Source organism: Equus caballus, chromosome 21 (genome assembly GCF_041296265.1).
Source record: "Equus caballus isolate H_3958 breed thoroughbred chromosome 21, TB-T2T, whole genome shotgun sequence".
NCBI lineage: Eukaryota > Metazoa > Chordata > Mammalia > Perissodactyla > Equidae > Equus > Equus caballus.
The window spans coordinates 17,525,798-17,542,552 of record NC_091704.1 but is presented as its reverse complement, the minus strand read 5'-3'; the positions used below and the strand labels follow the sequence as shown (position 1 = coordinate 17,542,552).

Sequence of the window (16,755 nt, the reverse complement as noted above, 5' to 3'; positions counted from 1 at the left end):
GCCTCTCAGAGCCCTTAGAATAACACCCTGACCCCTCCCCAGGCCTCCAGGCCTTGCACCTCTCCCACTGGGCCTGCCCCCTCCCCCACCATCACTTGGATCCCCCGCTCCTTCCGCACACAGCCTTGCCACCTGGCCTGCAACTTCCTGGGGACAGTTAGGGTCGGGGGCTTCCCTCTGTGTGGAGCAGCGAGGGGAGGCTCCCAGGATTTGGGAAAAGGGACACAGAATGCCACAGCCCCTTCCAGCGGCCACAGGAGCATCCACAAGGCCCATCTGGGCCTGCTGCCAGCATCATGGGGCCTCAGAGAGAGCTGGCCTGAGGAGCAAAGCTGCCCCCCACGGACACCTCCTCAGGGGGCAAAGGCCTGGGGTCCTTGGGGACTTCGAGGAAGCGCCTCCTCCCCTGGGACCTACATTCCCCAAGACATTTTCCTTCTTACTGAAGCCCCTGTGGTTTCACACGTTTACTCTTTGAAAGCCACTGACCCTGAGGTGTCCTCATGCCTGCTGAGGACAGACGCAGGGGAATGACCAAGTCTATTTCTAGTCTTCAAGCTGCTCAGCTGCAGGGAAGCTGGCCTGGGTTCAGGTTCTGGCCCTCCTCTCTCTGGCCATAACATGTGGCGCAAGGGGCTTCAACTAGCAGAGCCTCAGTTTCCCCAAATGGCACCCCCTCACAGGGTTGTGTGAGTGGGAATTTCGCACACACTAAGGGTCAACACGGTCATCATTCAAATCCTAGCACCCATCCCCATGCTGTGTGACCACCGGCAAGTCATTCAACCTGTCTGTGCATCAGAACAAAGGCAGCGGGCCGTGAGGAGGGAGCACTCCATGCAGAAGTCCTCCGGTTGTGACTTGCTCCGCACCCACACAGCAGCCCCTCGGAGCGAGCACAGGCTGCATGGCTGGAACAGAGGTCTCGGGATCCGGGGCCCCTCTGCCCGCTGATGACCGCAGGCTGAGGATGACCCTGGCAGATGCCAACTTCTCACAAAGACACACAAGAAATCACGTATTTCAACTGTTTTATTTGCTTTCTGGGGTGTCAAGTTTGGGGTCTCCCAGAGCCCAGCCCCCAGCAAAGCACGGCAGACCCTTCCCGGCCTAGGGTCCCAGGCTCGGGGTTTCAGACAAGGCACTCATGGGAGCTCTGGGGGCCAGGGAGGAGCCACCCGAGGCCGCAGGGGCCGGGCCCTCCCTTGGGGAGAGAAGACACGGTCACCTTCGGCAGGAAAGGTTTTTCCTAGAGAGATTTAGGACCAGATAGAAACCTGAGATGGTGGGGGAGCCCCAGAAACACAGCAGGGACCCCTCGGGCAGGCAGAAAGTCACTCCACTTCCCAGGACCCAGAAGGGCCTCCCGTGGGTCCGGGGACGCTGCAGGCCTTGGGGACATAGAGCCAATTCGAAACCAGCTTTCTCTGAGATTTCCTCAGAATAGAACGTGGAGGACACGGGGGCCCCTCGCCCAGGCTCCAGCCCTCGAATGGCTTGGTGGGGCCAGGCCTGGGCCATCGGAGCCAGGGCCACCTCCCTGAACCAGAAGGGCTTCTCTCTCCCAGCCTGTGCCCTCTCTCTGTGGTCCTTGCGTGCTGGAGAGGCAGGCACTTCTGTGGGTCTCTGGCAGCTGAAGGGGAGGCTTGGGTGATGAGACAGGAGGAGAAACAGATTTGGGGGCGGGCAGCTCCGGGCTGGACTGGAGCCCATCGAGGCCCGGGAGACCCCACACTCGGCTCGTGACAAGTGCCTCTGAGCCAGAGGACAGCCTCCCGGCAGGCATGTTCAGCTTCCATCCAGGAGTTAACTTTCAAGATGTCAAGTCAGCAAACACCTGCCTTTGCAAACAGCCCTCCTGCCCTGGGTCTGAGGGCGCCTGTCCTTCAGCGTGCCTCCTCAGCGCAAAACAGAGACGCACTCCATCCCAGGGGCAGCCCCAGGCCCTCCTGAGGCACTTGTGCCTGGAGAAGGGAAATTTAATCTTGGCTATAAAAACAAAGCCCTGGGGACCGGCTCCATGGCCGAGTGGTTAAGTTCATGTGCTCCGCTGCAGCGGCCCAGGGTTCGGATCCTGGGCGCGGACATGGCACCGCTAGTCAGGCTATGTTGAGGCGGCGTCCCACATGCCACAACTGGAAGGACCTGCAGCTAAGATATACAGCTATGTACAGGGGGGTTGGGGAGATAAAGCAGAAAAAAAAAAAGAAGATTGGTAACAGTTGTTAGCTCAGGTGCCAATCTTTAAAAAAAAAAAAGCCCTTTTTGGTTCCTCCAAGTCCTTGGATGCCATGGGATTGGTGGCCCCGGCGACAGCCTGCCATGAGGTGGCCTGCTGCTGCCTGTGCGGCCACCACCAGTGCCCCATGCTGGCAGGAGGCTACCACAGGCTCCCAGCAGCCTTGGAGTGGAGGCTGGGCCCACAGAGAAGAATGGGGCTTTGTCCCACCATCCCTGACGAAGACTTCTGGGTTCAGACACTCCAAGGGGCGGAGAGGTCAAAGGTCAACAGTCTAGACAGTGACAGCAAAAGAGAGGCTAGTGTAGCAGGCAGATTTCCACCAGCAGCCCCGGGAGGACAAGGCATGCGGGTGTCCACACACACCAGCTGGCCTGGCTTCCTGGCAGAAACCTCTAAGATAACAAAAGGCACCTCAAGTCCGCTTTTCCAGCCGTCCCCTTGAGCAGACCCTTTCTGTTCTAGAAGTGCCTGTGCCAGCAAAGACCAGGGCAGCTGAAAACTATTTTCCTTGCTGAAACGATTGCATTCCAACATCCTTCCGAAGACCTGGCACCGATCTGGAAGCCGTGACTCCTGCCCCAACTGGTCCTGTCTCTCCTGGTGGCTGTTCCTTGGTTGGACCAAGTGGGCCAGGTGGCACCATGCCCCGTCCATCAACTCAAATTCCGGCCTCTTCCCACCTCTTTCTATCCACTCTGTTTTATTTCTTTCTCAGGCCACATACTCATGCACGTACCGCTGATCTTTTTGGCGGGGAGGGGAGCCAAAGGTGCTGAGACAAGAAGAAAGGTACAGGGTGCAGAGGCTCTGCCATCTTGAAGGAGACGCCGTCACCAGACACCCAGGTCACTGTCCCAGCTCCACTGTTCCCCATCGCACCAGCCTCCATGGGCTCACCAGGGAGTGGTCCCCTCCTCTCTCCTACAAGACCCCCCAGCATCACTTCTCATTTCCCCCTCCAGCCTTCCCACCACATCTCTCAGCCCATCTTTCCACTTTAACACTTGGTGCCCCCACTTCTGGCACTGCTCTCCTGCACACCTGCCAAGCCACACCCACTCCACAGGCCCATCCCTCTGCCCCTTCTGTGCCCTCCATGCCACTTGAGACTCTAAAAATGACAAGGGAGAAGGAATAGGACCTGGTCCCCTTCACACACAAGGGCATTTTAGTTGGAGACCCAACAAATGCAGACAGACATGCCATGGAGTGAATGGATGAGTCTTCCCAAAAGAAAAAGATTAAAAAATTTAAAACAGAAAACTAGAAAAGTGGGCAGGGAGCAAGTGAAATACTTAATGGCTGTCTGATTAAATAAAAATGAGCTAAATGCTCTGCATTGTGAACAAGGACAGGATTCCAGCTGGACTCGGGGAAATCTGAAACCACTGCAGGAACACAAAAATGACACACATGCACTCGACAATGGTCGGACAACCAGTTATAGCTTTAAGTTGCTAACTCCCATGGTCCTTTAAACAGAGAGGTGGGCTGAGGACAAAAGAAAGATAAATGTGAAGTTTAGGGGTGGCATGTCTGGGTTCCAGCTGGTGCCCAGCTAAGCTCAGACCTGCTCACCTCCAGCCCCGCATCTTGCCTAGATCCATTTTCTCCTCAGAGCCTGGCAGGTCAGACCTTTGGGAAACAGAGCTACATGGAGCTTGATGTTGTTCTGAAGAGGAGCTCTAGGCGATCCCTGGACCTTGAGCTCCCCACATTCAAAAGAGTCACAACCTCTGCTGGCAGAGGCTGGCTGAGCAAGCGGATGCAATGACAACTCACACTGCGGATTTCTCAGGAGACTGCAAACCCCAACTGGAGACCTGGGGAGGGCGTTTCCAGCAGAAGGAGGGCTGGCACGGAAAAGGGAGCAGAGTCCAGGTCATTTTAACCTCCTGGCCACAGTCCACACCACTGCCAAGCGCTGACCCCAAGTCCCCACCTGCACCCACTTTCCCCCTCCAGAGAAAGCCCAGGACTCAGAAAATGTGTTTAACTCAGACGCCCATCCACCCGGTTCCCAAGTGACACAGCAGCTCAGCAGAGGCAGGAGCCACCCCGGCCATCGAGCAGGGGGAGAGAGGGTGGATGTTTAAGAAAACAAAGATCTCAGCTGTTCAAAAAGAACTGCATGCCGGGAAACACCAGGCGACCCAACATGACCTCCGATTCCCGATTCCCGCAGCCTTGCCCTTAGGGAAACGCTGCCACTGCGCGGCCTACGGAAACAAGAGGACCGCAGAGCGCACGCCCTCCTCCGCGCCTCCCGGCAGCGCGGCCGGCCGGCGGGGTCAGGGCCCAGTTGGGCTTCGTCCCCCGGGGGACGTCACTCTCATCCCTGGCTGGTGAGTTCAAAGTCAGCAGGGAGGGAGATAAACATTTACTCCTGAGTCCTGGGCGCGCCTCCAAAACCGTCTACACAAAGGCCGGCCGGCTGCCCCGCCGCCCTCTGCTCGGACGCCAGCACAACGCAGCCCAGCAAACACCAGCCCCCAAACCCCATTTTGGGCCCCCAGTGACGGAGCACAAGAAGCTGATCCCCAGCATCAAGACTGTGAAAACCCAGGCCCGATGCGGGGTGGGTTTGCAGCTGCTACAAATTTTTACACATTAAAAAAATCCATGCGCACATCGCAATGACAAGGTCTGCCTTCCCGGCAGCGGCAGCTCCGCAGGCCAGGGGCGCTTGGGTGCACAGAGGGTCAGCCGCCCCCTCCGCCACCTGGGGCAGCAGCTCGCCCTCCCACGGGCGGCAGCCCCAGCCGGACCTCCACATCAGCCCCACCACAAAGATGCAGCTCAGGGTTAGGGCAGGAGGCAAGAGGGGTTGCGTCCCACTGTTGAAAAAGAAAAGACACTGCTGTTGTTGGCTGAAGCTTGCTTTTGAACCAAAGGGAATATAAATTACTCTGTGCCCAAACTAGCACTATTGTTTTGAAAAGAGAAGAAGAGAGAAAGAAAGCCACGCCACAGCCAAGGCTGTGCTTTCCGGGGCTGTCCAGGCGGTCGGACCGGCTTGAGGGCAGGGGCTCGAGAAGCTTTTAAGTTTGGGAAAAGCCAGCCCAGGCAGAGGGAGTCTGGAACCCTTCGCCAGAGACTTGGAAAAGTGCACAGGCGGCCCAGCCGTGGGATCCCAGCGTGACACCCACCCGACCAGGGCTCTCTGAGGAAATCAGGACCCACCAGCAGCCGTCACAGCCGCGTCCCCAGAAGCAAAGGGGAATAGAGCAAACATCTGCAGCTGCCTCCTTCAAATCAACGGCAGCTGCACAGAGAAAGAGGGAGCAGAGGCATGTCAGTGGGGACATGTGATCCAAATCCGATCTCAGCTGAGGAGCTGGGCCTCCCTGGCCAGGCCCCGCGGGCAGACGTCTCCCCGGGTCCCCAGTGGCACCAGGTCCTGGGAGGCCTGAGTGGCTCTCAGTGTTTGTGGCGACAACTGAGTTTGCCTTCCGACTGCTCCAGGACATCCAGCATCTCCTCGATGATGGCCTGCAGTGCCCTGCCCAGCTGGTCTGCGTTGTACGGCTTGCCCAGTGGAGGCACGTGGACGAAGGCGGAGCGGCCGTGGCTCTGGTACAGGGAGGTGTAGTAGGTGAAGTCGCAGAGGTACCTAAGCCCAGGGCACGGGGGCAGCAGGGAGATCACAATGGGGTCAAAGTCAGTCCACTGACCAACAGGACCCCCTCCATCCAAATCCACCATAAGACCCCAACTTCAGCAGAAATCTGCAAGAGGGAAGACTGCCTCTCTCCCAAGCCAGTGAAAAGGAAAACCCCTGATGACTCCAGGTGGGCGTGCATGTGGGAGGTAAAAGCCGACAGCACACCCCTAATGCGGTGCCTTGGCAGACTCCCTGTGCACACGCAGGGCGTGCGGCGAGCAGGAGGGCTCCAAGTCAACACTCTGGTTTAACAGAGGGATCAGTGGTGGAAGGAGGGAGGGCAAAAGAATTTCTCACAAGAGGAACATGTGAGAATATATTCCAGAATTGTCTGTGTATCTTAAAATTAGTTTTAAAATGAGACTGATGGTAAATTGAGTCACTCCTTCATTCTTTCAGTCCCCTGAATTTGCCACCTGTCGCCTTTGGGCTGGAGAAGAATATCAAGTGTTGAGAAATGGAGGCACTTAGTGCTGAGAAGGTGTGGAACAGAGAGGACGTAACTTCGTCTGGGAGGCTGGGGAGGCCTCCCCAAGGACGTGATAAATTGGAGCTAAGACCTGGAAAAGGTGTTATCAGAGGGAGGTGAATTCTGGGCAGAGGCCACAGCACATGCAAAGGCCCTGAGGCTAGCGTGAGCTTAGTGTGTTTGAAAAATAGGAGGAGGTTTGTGTGTCTGGAAGGCAGTGGGTGAGGGGAAAGTGGAGGCAGATGAGGCTGGAGAGGTGGGCAGGGGCCAGACCACACAGAACCAGTGGGTGGTGGGCAGAGGTTGCGATTTGATTCTTGGAGCAGTGGGAGCTGTAGGAGGGATTAAGCAAGGAAGGGACATCATTTGACTTGAATTTATAAAAGACCTCATAATAGGCTGCATAGTTTCTCCTCAAAATTCTTGTTCACCTGGAACCTCAGAATGTGACCTTATTTGGATAGAGGGTTTCTGCAGATGTAAATAGTGAAGACGAGGTGATGCTGGACTAGGGTGGGTCCTAAATCCAATGACAGGTGTCCTTATAAGAAGGCCATGTGAATCCACACACAGGGAAGACGGCCACATGATGATGGAGGCAGTGATGCATCCACAAGCCAAGGATCGCTGAGGGCTGCCAGCAGCCTCCTGACGCCAGGAGTGAGGCCTGGAAGAGGCAGAGGGAGCCAGCCCTGCCCACACCTTGGCTGTGGACCTCTAGCCTCTAGAACTGGGAGAGAATAAATTTTTGGTGTCCTAAGCCCCCCACGTGGTAATTTGTTACAGCAGTCACATGACACTAATACAGAAATCACTGCTTAGGGGAGAAGGACTGGCAGGGTCGGGGTGGGGTGGCAGGAAGAACGCCATGGAGGCAGCTGGGGCAGCGTCCAGGTGAGAGATGCCAGGGGCCTGGGTGGGAAGAAGTGGACGGATCCATACATAATGAGTTCCAGAAGCAGAATCAGTGGGGCCTGTTATATATATATACTCAGCTCTGTATATATACTAATATACTCTGTTTATATACATATATATACTTAGCTCTTGTGCATGGTAAGAATTATATCATATGAAATGCTATGTAAAGTTCCCTACATAAAAATATGGATAATACTATTAATATCCCATGCTTTAATCAGGTGATAAATCAGTAAAGTTTTTTTTAAAAAAGTGAGGGGCCAGCCCAGTGGTGTAGTGGTTAAGTTCATGCTCTCTGCTTCAGCGACACAGGGTTCATGGGTTTGGATCCTGGGCACGGACCTATGCACAACTCATCAAGCCATGCTGTGGTGGTGTCCCACATACAAAATAGAGGAAGACTGGCAAAGATGTCAGCGCAGTGACAAATCTTCCTCAAGCAAAAAGAGGAAGATTGGCAATAGATGTTAGCTCAGGACCAATCTTCCTCACCAAAAAAAAAAAAAAAAAAAGGTGAGTGCTTGTCCTAAAAAGGTCAAAGTCAACACATTTGGCTAAACACCAGCCTGAGCTGGCAGAGGAGGGAAACCCTGCCCACAGCCAACCCAGAGGGCCCCTTGGTGCCCTACCTGCCAGCATCTTGTGAGATGGTCACCGATACATCCAGGCCCAGCGTAGTGACCCTCTGACATACAGCATCCATGTCGATGATGGAGTCAATGCTTTCAGGCCCATCCTCCACGCAGCACTGGGAGCCGGGGCAGAAGCGGCAGTTGTCCAGCCCCTTGTAGCCCTTGTTGTGCCCACACTTCTCCAGCGTGACTGTGGTCGCCATTCCTGACACCCCCACATGTACCACCAGCTGTGGACAGATGTGCAGGGCTTAATGGGATCTGGCCATGAGACTAGGGGTCCCCTCAGGGCAAGGAGAGGACAGTATCCTTGCTGGGTTCTGCCTGGGGTTACATTGTTTCTGACTTCTTGCTGCTGGAAATAGATCCTACAGTCACTCTTGCAGAAAGGTATGCCAAGCGAAACATACAAGAATGTGAAACATGCAGAGATGTTTGCTGCAGCTTTGTCATTACAATCGAATGCAGGAACAGCCTAATAGCCATTCATGGAGGCAGGGGGTTGACTAAATAAGTTATGAACAACTATGTAGCCATTAAAATGCCCAAGGTAAGCTCTATAGGGAATGATCCTCAAGACATATAGCCAAATGCAAAAGGCAAGGTATAACTTGCAGGAATCCAGTTTAAAAATAATCCAAGAGATAATAATTTGTCAGTGGTCACTTCAGGGTTGTCTCTAAAAATAAAAAAAACCCACAGAAATGACTGGCATGCCAATTAATAGGAAAATGGCTATATTAATTATCAAAAATTACCCAGCCATTAAAATAACGTTTAGACGTCAGCATCATAGCAGACTGAGTTGTTCCTGTTGTCTCTCCCCTGAGTTACGACTAAATGGACATCCATTAACCAAGAGAGGTCTCCCCACACAGCATGACAGGATGCTGAGATCCATGCAGCCGTACGTCTGAAGGTGGGGGACTGGCCCCCGGGAAGCAGAGGGACTAGGGGAGCAGCCCCCTCCCCATCACTGGCAGCAGCCATCCAGGGCGCAGACCCTCACACAGCAGCCGGGCGGCTGTAGGAGGCGGGGGCAGCCTGGCCTGCGCACGATCACTTTCAGAGGGGTGGCCCAGGCCATGGGAACACCTGCTGTGCCACAGCAGCCCCGCCCATGCAAATGCTCCACATCAAGCACAGCGGCTCAGCTGAACTGCCCGCAAACACAGAGCTGGCCCACGTGCGCGAAAGAAAGCACGCCTCCCTTCCCACTGAGCGCAGCAGCTCCACCAGTCCCCTGCCAAGCACAGTGGTCTCACACCAGAGTGACCTGCTGGCGGAGCACAGAGGCCCCACCTGTACGTGCATGCGTGACCTGCCAAGCAGCTGCGGCCAGTGCACCAATGCAGACGAGCCTGACCGGCCCAACTTCCAGCAGATGGGGCAGGATCAGAAAACACAGCTCTGGCCCAGCCCAGCCATGGCAGGTGGAATCTGCAACCCAACACCACCACAGATGTGCCAGCAGAGGATCACTTCATCAAACACCATGAGGAACTGCAGTGACGCTGCAGAGCAGAAGGAAAACGACAGCTCTCCAGAAACCAGTCCTGAAGTCACAGCAATTTACAACCCGAATGACAGAGAATCCAAAATAGCTGTCATAAAAAAACTCAACGAGTTCCAAGAAAACTCAGAAAGACAGTTCACTGAGCTCAGGAATAAAATTAATGAGCAGAAGGAGTCATTCACCAAAGAAACTGAACCTCTAAAAGGAAACCAAACAGAAATTCTGGAGATGAAGAACACCATTAATGACAGACACCCCACAACTAGAAGGACCTGCAACTAAGATATACAACTGTGTACGGGGGGGGGGGGGGGGGCGGTGGGGAGATAAAGCAGAAAAGAAAAAAAAAAAAAGATTGGCAACAGTTGTTAGCCCAGGTACCAATCTTTAAAAAAAAAAAAAAAGACACAATAATCTAGAATCCATAAAAAACAGAGCTGATGTTATAAAGGACAGAAGTGGTAATTTAGAGGATAGAAATATAGAAATGCTTCAGGTGGAGGAGAGAGAACTAAGATTTTTTGAAAAATGAAGGAATTCTTTAAGAAATATCTGACTTTATTAGGAAACACAACATAAGAATTATAGGTATTCCAGAGGGAGAAGAGCAGAGAAAGGAGCAGAGAACTTGCTCAGAGAAATAATAGCTGAGAACTTCCCAACCTGGGGAAGGAGCTGGACTAACAAGTACACAAAGCCAATAGAACTCCTAATGACATGAATGCAAAAGGCCTTCTCCAAGGCATGTATCACTAAAACTAACAAAAGTCAACAACAAATAAAAAATACTCAGGGCAGCAAAGCAGAAGAGAATAAACTACAAAGGAAGCCCTATTGGGCTTTCAGCAGATTTCACAGCAGAAACCTTACAGGCTAGGAGAGAGTGGAATGATATATTCAAAATACTGAAAGACAAAAACTTTCAGCCAAGACTTCTCTATCCAGTGAAACAGTCCTTCAGACATGACAGAGAAATAAAAGCTTTCCCAGATAAACAAAAGCTGAGGGAGTTTGCCGCCACTAGGCCTGCCTTACAAGAAGCATTGAAAGGAGCTCCCCATCCCAAACTAAGAAGCCAAGGTTTACAAAACCTTGAGAAAGGAGACAAATAGATACAGTAAGAAAACTGCACCTCTGTACCAGGAGAGGTTCTTAAACATTAATTACAACATAAAAGACAAAGGGAAGGGGCTGGCCTTGTGGCTGAGTGGGTAAGTTCGCATGCTCCACTTTGGCAGCCCAGAGTTTTGCCAGTTCGGATCCTGAGCGTGGACCTAGCACCACTCACGAAGCCATGCTGAGGCAGAACTATGGGGATCTACAACTAGAATATACAACTATGTCCTGGGGGGTCTTTTGGGAGAAAAAAAAAAAAAGATAGGCAACAGATGTTGGCTCAGGTGCCAATCTTAAAAACATATATATGCCTTTTTTTAAAAGACAAAGGGAAGGAAAGCATCAAAAATAACTATGAACACTACAATTTAGTCACAAACTCACAAAACAGAAAGAACAATCAGAACTCAGAAGGGGAAGAGGTAAGGGATGGAACCTGCTTATGCAATGGAGATAAGGAGCTAACAGAAAATGGACTATCTCATCTATGAGATCTTTTATACAAACCTCATGGTAACCACTAAACAAAAAATTAGAGCAGAGCCGCAAATCATAAATAAAGAGAAAACTGAGAAAATCATCACAGAAAACCACCAAACTGAAATGGCAGTCAGAAATACAAGAGAAGAGAAACAATGGAAATATAGAACAACCAGAAAACAAAAGATAAAATGGCAGTATTAAGCCCTCATATATCAATAATCACTCTAAATGTGAGCGGATTGAATTCTCCAAGCAAAAGACACAGAGTGAGAGCCAGCCCTGATGGTGTAGTGGTTAAAGTTCATCACTCTCACTGCTTTAGCAGCCTGGGTTTGTTACCCAGTGGTGGAACCACACCACCACACCACCCATCTGTCAGTTGCCATGCTGAGGTGGCAGCTCACATAGAAGAAGTGGAAGGACTTACAACTAGGATATACAACCATGCATGGGGCTTTGGGGAGGAAGGAAAAAAGAAGAAGAAGAAGATTGGCAAGAGATGTTAGTTCAGGGCAAATCCTTCCCTGCTTAAAAAAAAAAAAAAAAAAACCCACAGAGTGGCTGGCTGGATTAAAGAACAAGACCCAACAATACACTGCCTCCAGGAAACACATCTCAGCTCTAAAGAGAAACACAGGCTCAGAGTGGAGGGATGCAAAACGATACTCCAAGCTAATGGCAAACAAAAGAAAGCAGGTATTGCCATATTTATATCAGACAGAGTAGACTTCAATATAAAGAAGGCAATGAGAGACAAAGAGGGGCAGTACATAATGAGAAAAGGAACACCTCATCAAGAGGACATGACACTTATAAATATATATGCACCCAACACAGGAGCACCAAAGTACATAGAGCAACTATTAACAAACCTAAAGCAAGAAATTGACAGCAACACAATAATAGTAGGGGACCTCAACACGCCACTTACGTGAATGGATAGATCATCCAGACAGAAAGTCAACAAGGAAATAGTAGCCTTAAATGAAGCACTAGACCAGATGGACTTAATAGATATATACAGAACATTCCATCCAAAAACAGCAGAATACACATTCTTCTTTAGTGTACATGGAACATTCTCAAAGATAGACCATATATTGGGAAACAAGGCAAGCCTCAATAAGTTTAAGAAGATTGAAATCATATCAATCATCTTTTCCCACGACAAGGCTATGAAACTAGAAATCAACTACAAGAAAAAAGCTGGGAAAGTCAAAAATATGTGGAGACTAAACAAGAAGCTACTGAACAACCATGGAATCAATGAGGAAATCAAAGGAGAATCAAAAAATACCTGGAGACAAATGAAAATGAAAACACGACATACCAACTCTTATGAGATGCAGCAAAAGTGGTTCTAAGAAGGAAATTTATTCACTACAGGCTCATCTCAACAAGCAAGAAAAATCTCAAATAAGTAATTTTAAACTACACCTAACAGAACTAGAAAAAGAAGAACAAACAAAGCCCAAAGTCAGCAGAAGGAGGAAAATAATAAAAATTAGAGCAGAAATGAATGAAATAGAGACTGAAAAAAAATTAGAAAGGATCAATGAAACTAAGAGCTAGTTCTTTGAGAAGATAAATAAAATTGACAAACCCTTAGCCAGACTCAGCAAGAAAAAAATAGAGAAGGCTCAAATAAATAAAATTAAGTTGAAAGAGGAGAAATTACAGTGAATACCACAGAAATACAAAGTATTATAAGAGAATACTATGAAAAACGATGTGCCAACAAATTGGACAATCTAGAAGAAACGGATAAATTCTTAGACCACCAAAACTGAATCAAGAAGAAAGAGAGAATCTGAATCACAAGTAAAGAGATTAAAACAGGAATCAAAAATCTCCCAAAAAACAAAAGTCCAGGACCAGACGGCTTCTCTGGCGAATTCTACCAAATACTCAAAGAAGATTCACTACCTATCCTTCTCAAAATATTCCAGAAAACTGAAGAAGATGGAGTGCTTCCCAACACATTCTACGAGGCAAACGTCACCCTGATGCCAAAAACAGACAAGGACAACACAAAAAGGAAAATTATAGGCCAATATTGCTGATAAACATAGATGTAAAAAACCTCAGCAAAATATTGGCAAACTGAATACAGCAATACATTAAAAGGATCATACACCATGATCAAGTGGGATTTATACCAGGGACACAGCGGTGGTTCAACATCCACAAATCAATCAACGTGATACACTACATCAACAAAATGAGGAAGAAAAATCACATGATCATCTCAACAGACACAGAGAAAGCATTTGACAAAATCCAACATCCATTTATGATAAGGACTCTGAATAAAATGGGTATAGAAGGAAAGTACCTCAACATAATAAAGGCCATATATGACAAAGCCACAGCCAACCTCATACTCAATGGGGAAAACTGAAAACCATCCCCCTGAGAACAGGAACAACACAAGGGTGCCCACTATCACCACCCGTATTCAACATAGTACTGGAGGTTTTGGCCAGAGCGACTAGGCAAGAAAAAGAAATAAAAGGAATCCAAATAGGGAGTGAAGAAGTGAAACTCTCTCTGTTTGCAGACAACATGATTATATAAAAGACCCTAAAGAATCCACCAGAAAACTATTAGAAATAATCAACAACTACAGCAAAGTCGCAGGGTACAAAATCAACTTACAAAAATCAGTTGTATTTCTATACTCTAATAATGAACTAGCAGAAAGATAACTCAAGAAGACAATCCCATTTACAATCACAACAAAAAGAATAAAATATCTAGGAACAAACTTAACCAAGGAGGTGAAAGATCTATACATTGAAAATAATAAGACATTATTGAAAGAAATCAAAGAAGAAATAGATAAATGGAAAGATATTCCATCTCATGGAAGAATAAACATAGTTGAAATGTCCATACTATCGAAAGCAATCTACAGATTCAATGCAATCGCAATCAGAATCCCAATGACATTGTTTGCAGAAATACAACAAAGAATCCTAAAATTTATAGGGAACAACAAAAAACCCCACTAGCCAAAGCAATCCTGAGAAAAAAGAACAAAGCTGGAGGCATCACAATCCCTGACTTCAAAATGTACTACAAAGCCATAGTGATCAAAACAGCATGGTACAAAAACAGGCACAAAGATCAATAGAACAGAACTGAAAGCCCAGAAATAAACCCACACATCTATGGACAGCTAATCTTCGACAAAGGAGCTGAGAACACATAATGGAGAAAGGGAAGTCTTCAATAAATGATGCTGGGAAAACTGGACAGCCACAGGCAAAAGAATGAAAGTAGACCATTATCTTACACCATACACAAAAATTAACTCAAAATGGATTAAAGACTTGAATGTAAAACCTGAAACCATAAAACTGCTAGGAGAAAATATAGGTAATCCATTCTCTGACATCAGTCTTAGAAGGATCTTTTCCGACACCATGTCTACTCAGCAAGGGAAACAAAAGAAAAAATAAACCAATGGGACTACATCAGACTAAAGAGCTTCCGCAAGGCAAAGGAAACTATGAACAAAACGAAAAGACAACCCACCACCTGCGAGAAAATATTTGCAAATCATATGTCTGAGAAGGGGTTAATCTCCAAAATACATAAAGGACTCATACAGCTCAACACCAAAAAAGCAAACAACTCAATAAAAAAATGGGCATAGGATATGAACAGACATTTTTCCAAAGAAGATATACAGATGGCCAACAGGCACATGAGAAGACGTACAGGGGCCAGCCCAGTGGCATGGCGGTTGAGTTGGCACACTCTGCTTCAGCAGCCCAGGGTTCATGGGTTCAGATCTCAGGTGCAGACCTACAGACCACTCATCAAGCCATGCTGTGGTGGTGTGCCACATATAACATAGAGGAAGATTAGCATGGATGTTAGCTCAGGGCTAATCTTCCTCACCAAAAAGAAAAAAGTTATGAGAAAAAAAAAAAAGATGTTCAACATCACTAATTATTAGGGAAATGCAAATCAAAACTACAATGAGATATCACCTCACACCTGTCAGACTGGGTGTAATTAACAAGATGAGAAATAACAAACGTTGGAGAGGGTGTGGACAAAAGGGAACCCTCACACACTGCTGGTGGGAATGCAAACTGGTGCAGCCACTATGGAAAACAGTATGGAGATTTCTCAAAAAACTAAAAATAGAAATACCGTACAATCCAGCTATCCTAATACTGGGTATTTATCCAAAGAACATGAAAGCAACAGTACAAAGATCTACGCACCCCTATGTTCACCACAGCATTATTCACAATAGCCAAGACATGGAAGCAACCCAAGTGCCCATCGACTGAGGACTGGATGAAGAAGATGTGGTGTATATACACAATGGAATACTACGCAGGCATAAAAAAGGCAAAATCATCCTATTTGCAACAAAATGGATGGACCTGGAGGGTATTATGTTAAGCAAAATAAGGCAGACAGAGAAACACAAGCACCGTATGATTTCACTCATATGTGGAAGATAAACACACGGACAAAGAGAACAGTTTAGTGGTTACGAGGGGGAAGGGGGCCTGTGGATGGCAAAAGGGGTCAAGGGGCACAAAAGGGACTAAAAGCTAGACTACGGGTGGTGAAAACGATGCAGTCTATACAGAACCTGATATATGATAATGTACACCTGAAGTTACACAATGTTATAAACCAATATGGCCTCAATAAAATTGTAAAAATACCTAAATAAAATAATGTTAGGAAGAATTTTTAATGACCTAAGTGATTAAATGCTCATGATAACACATTTATAAAAGGCAGGGTCCCAAAGTGACGACCGTTTAACTTCAGCCGCGTCTTATTCGCGTGCACGCTTACACACAGGAGGAGCCCCACAAGAGAATGTGTAAGCATCCACAGCAGAGGCAGGGGAGCTCGCGGCCCACATGACACCTCGGGCCACACGTGGCTATGGTGTGGCTGGTACAAATCGAGATGTGCAGGCAGTGTAAAACTCGCAGCAGATTTTGGAGTCTGGGCACAAAAAACACATGTAAAATGTCTCATTAATAGCTTTAAAATATTGACTACATGTTGAAATGATAATATTTTAGATATACGGAGTTATATCTTTTTTTGGTTTTTAAACGTGGCTGCCGGAAGTTTAAAGCACCCTGTGGAGCCGGCATGCTGCTCAGCAGCCCGACTCTCCGGGAGCTGGTCTCTCCGCTCCTGGAGGCCCGGCCGCTGGCGCCGTGTTACCCGCTGCCCCATGGACTGAACACTGGTGATGCAGGAATAAAACAGCAGCTTTAGTACAGAGGGCTGAATGGTGATCCTGCCACCACCGAAAAGAAAGATATGTCCCTGTCCTAACTCAGAAACTGTGACTGCGACCCTACTGGGAGAAAGGGCCTTTGCAGATGTCATTAAGGATCCTGAGATCAGGTGATGCTGGATTATGTGGGTGCACCTGAAACTCAGTGACCAATGTCCTGAAAAGAGACACACAGAGGAGACAGAGAGAGGAGACTGTGTGGGGACGGAGGCAGCGACTGGGGGATGTGACGCGCCCACAAGCCGAGCACACCTGGAGCCCCCAGGAGCTGGAAGAGATGGCGCGGCCCTGCGACACCCGGGTCTTAGACGTCTGGCCTCCAGACTGAGAGAGAAGAAATTTCTGCTGTTCTAAGACATCCAGTTTGTGGTCATTTGGGAGGGCAGCCCCAGGCACCTCATCCACGCAGTACACTAACC

At 48.7% G+C, this 16,755-nt stretch overlaps 1 protein-coding gene across 9 annotated transcripts in view; it reads right to left on the bottom strand.

Moving 5' to 3' along the window:
• Window positions 1–1,014: 1,014 nt before the first annotated feature.
• Window positions 1,015–16,755, bottom strand: part of PGPEP1 (pyroglutamyl-peptidase I) — a 32,723-nt gene continuing 16,982 nt past the window's right edge. For 8 of the 9 annotated variants that reach the window (XM_070246651.1, XM_070246653.1, XM_070246652.1 and 5 more), the window contains 2 exons: window positions 7,926–8,158; window positions 1,015–5,855 (listed from right to left, as the gene is read on the bottom strand). In XM_070246651.1, coding sequence (XP_070102752.1) covers window positions 5,663–5,855; window positions 7,926–8,158 — 426 coding nt within the window. In that variant the 3' untranslated portion in view covers window positions 1,015–5,662. The remainder of the gene's footprint in view (window positions 5,856–7,925; window positions 8,159–16,755) is intronic. The other variant, XM_070246658.1, reaches the window with a different exon arrangement.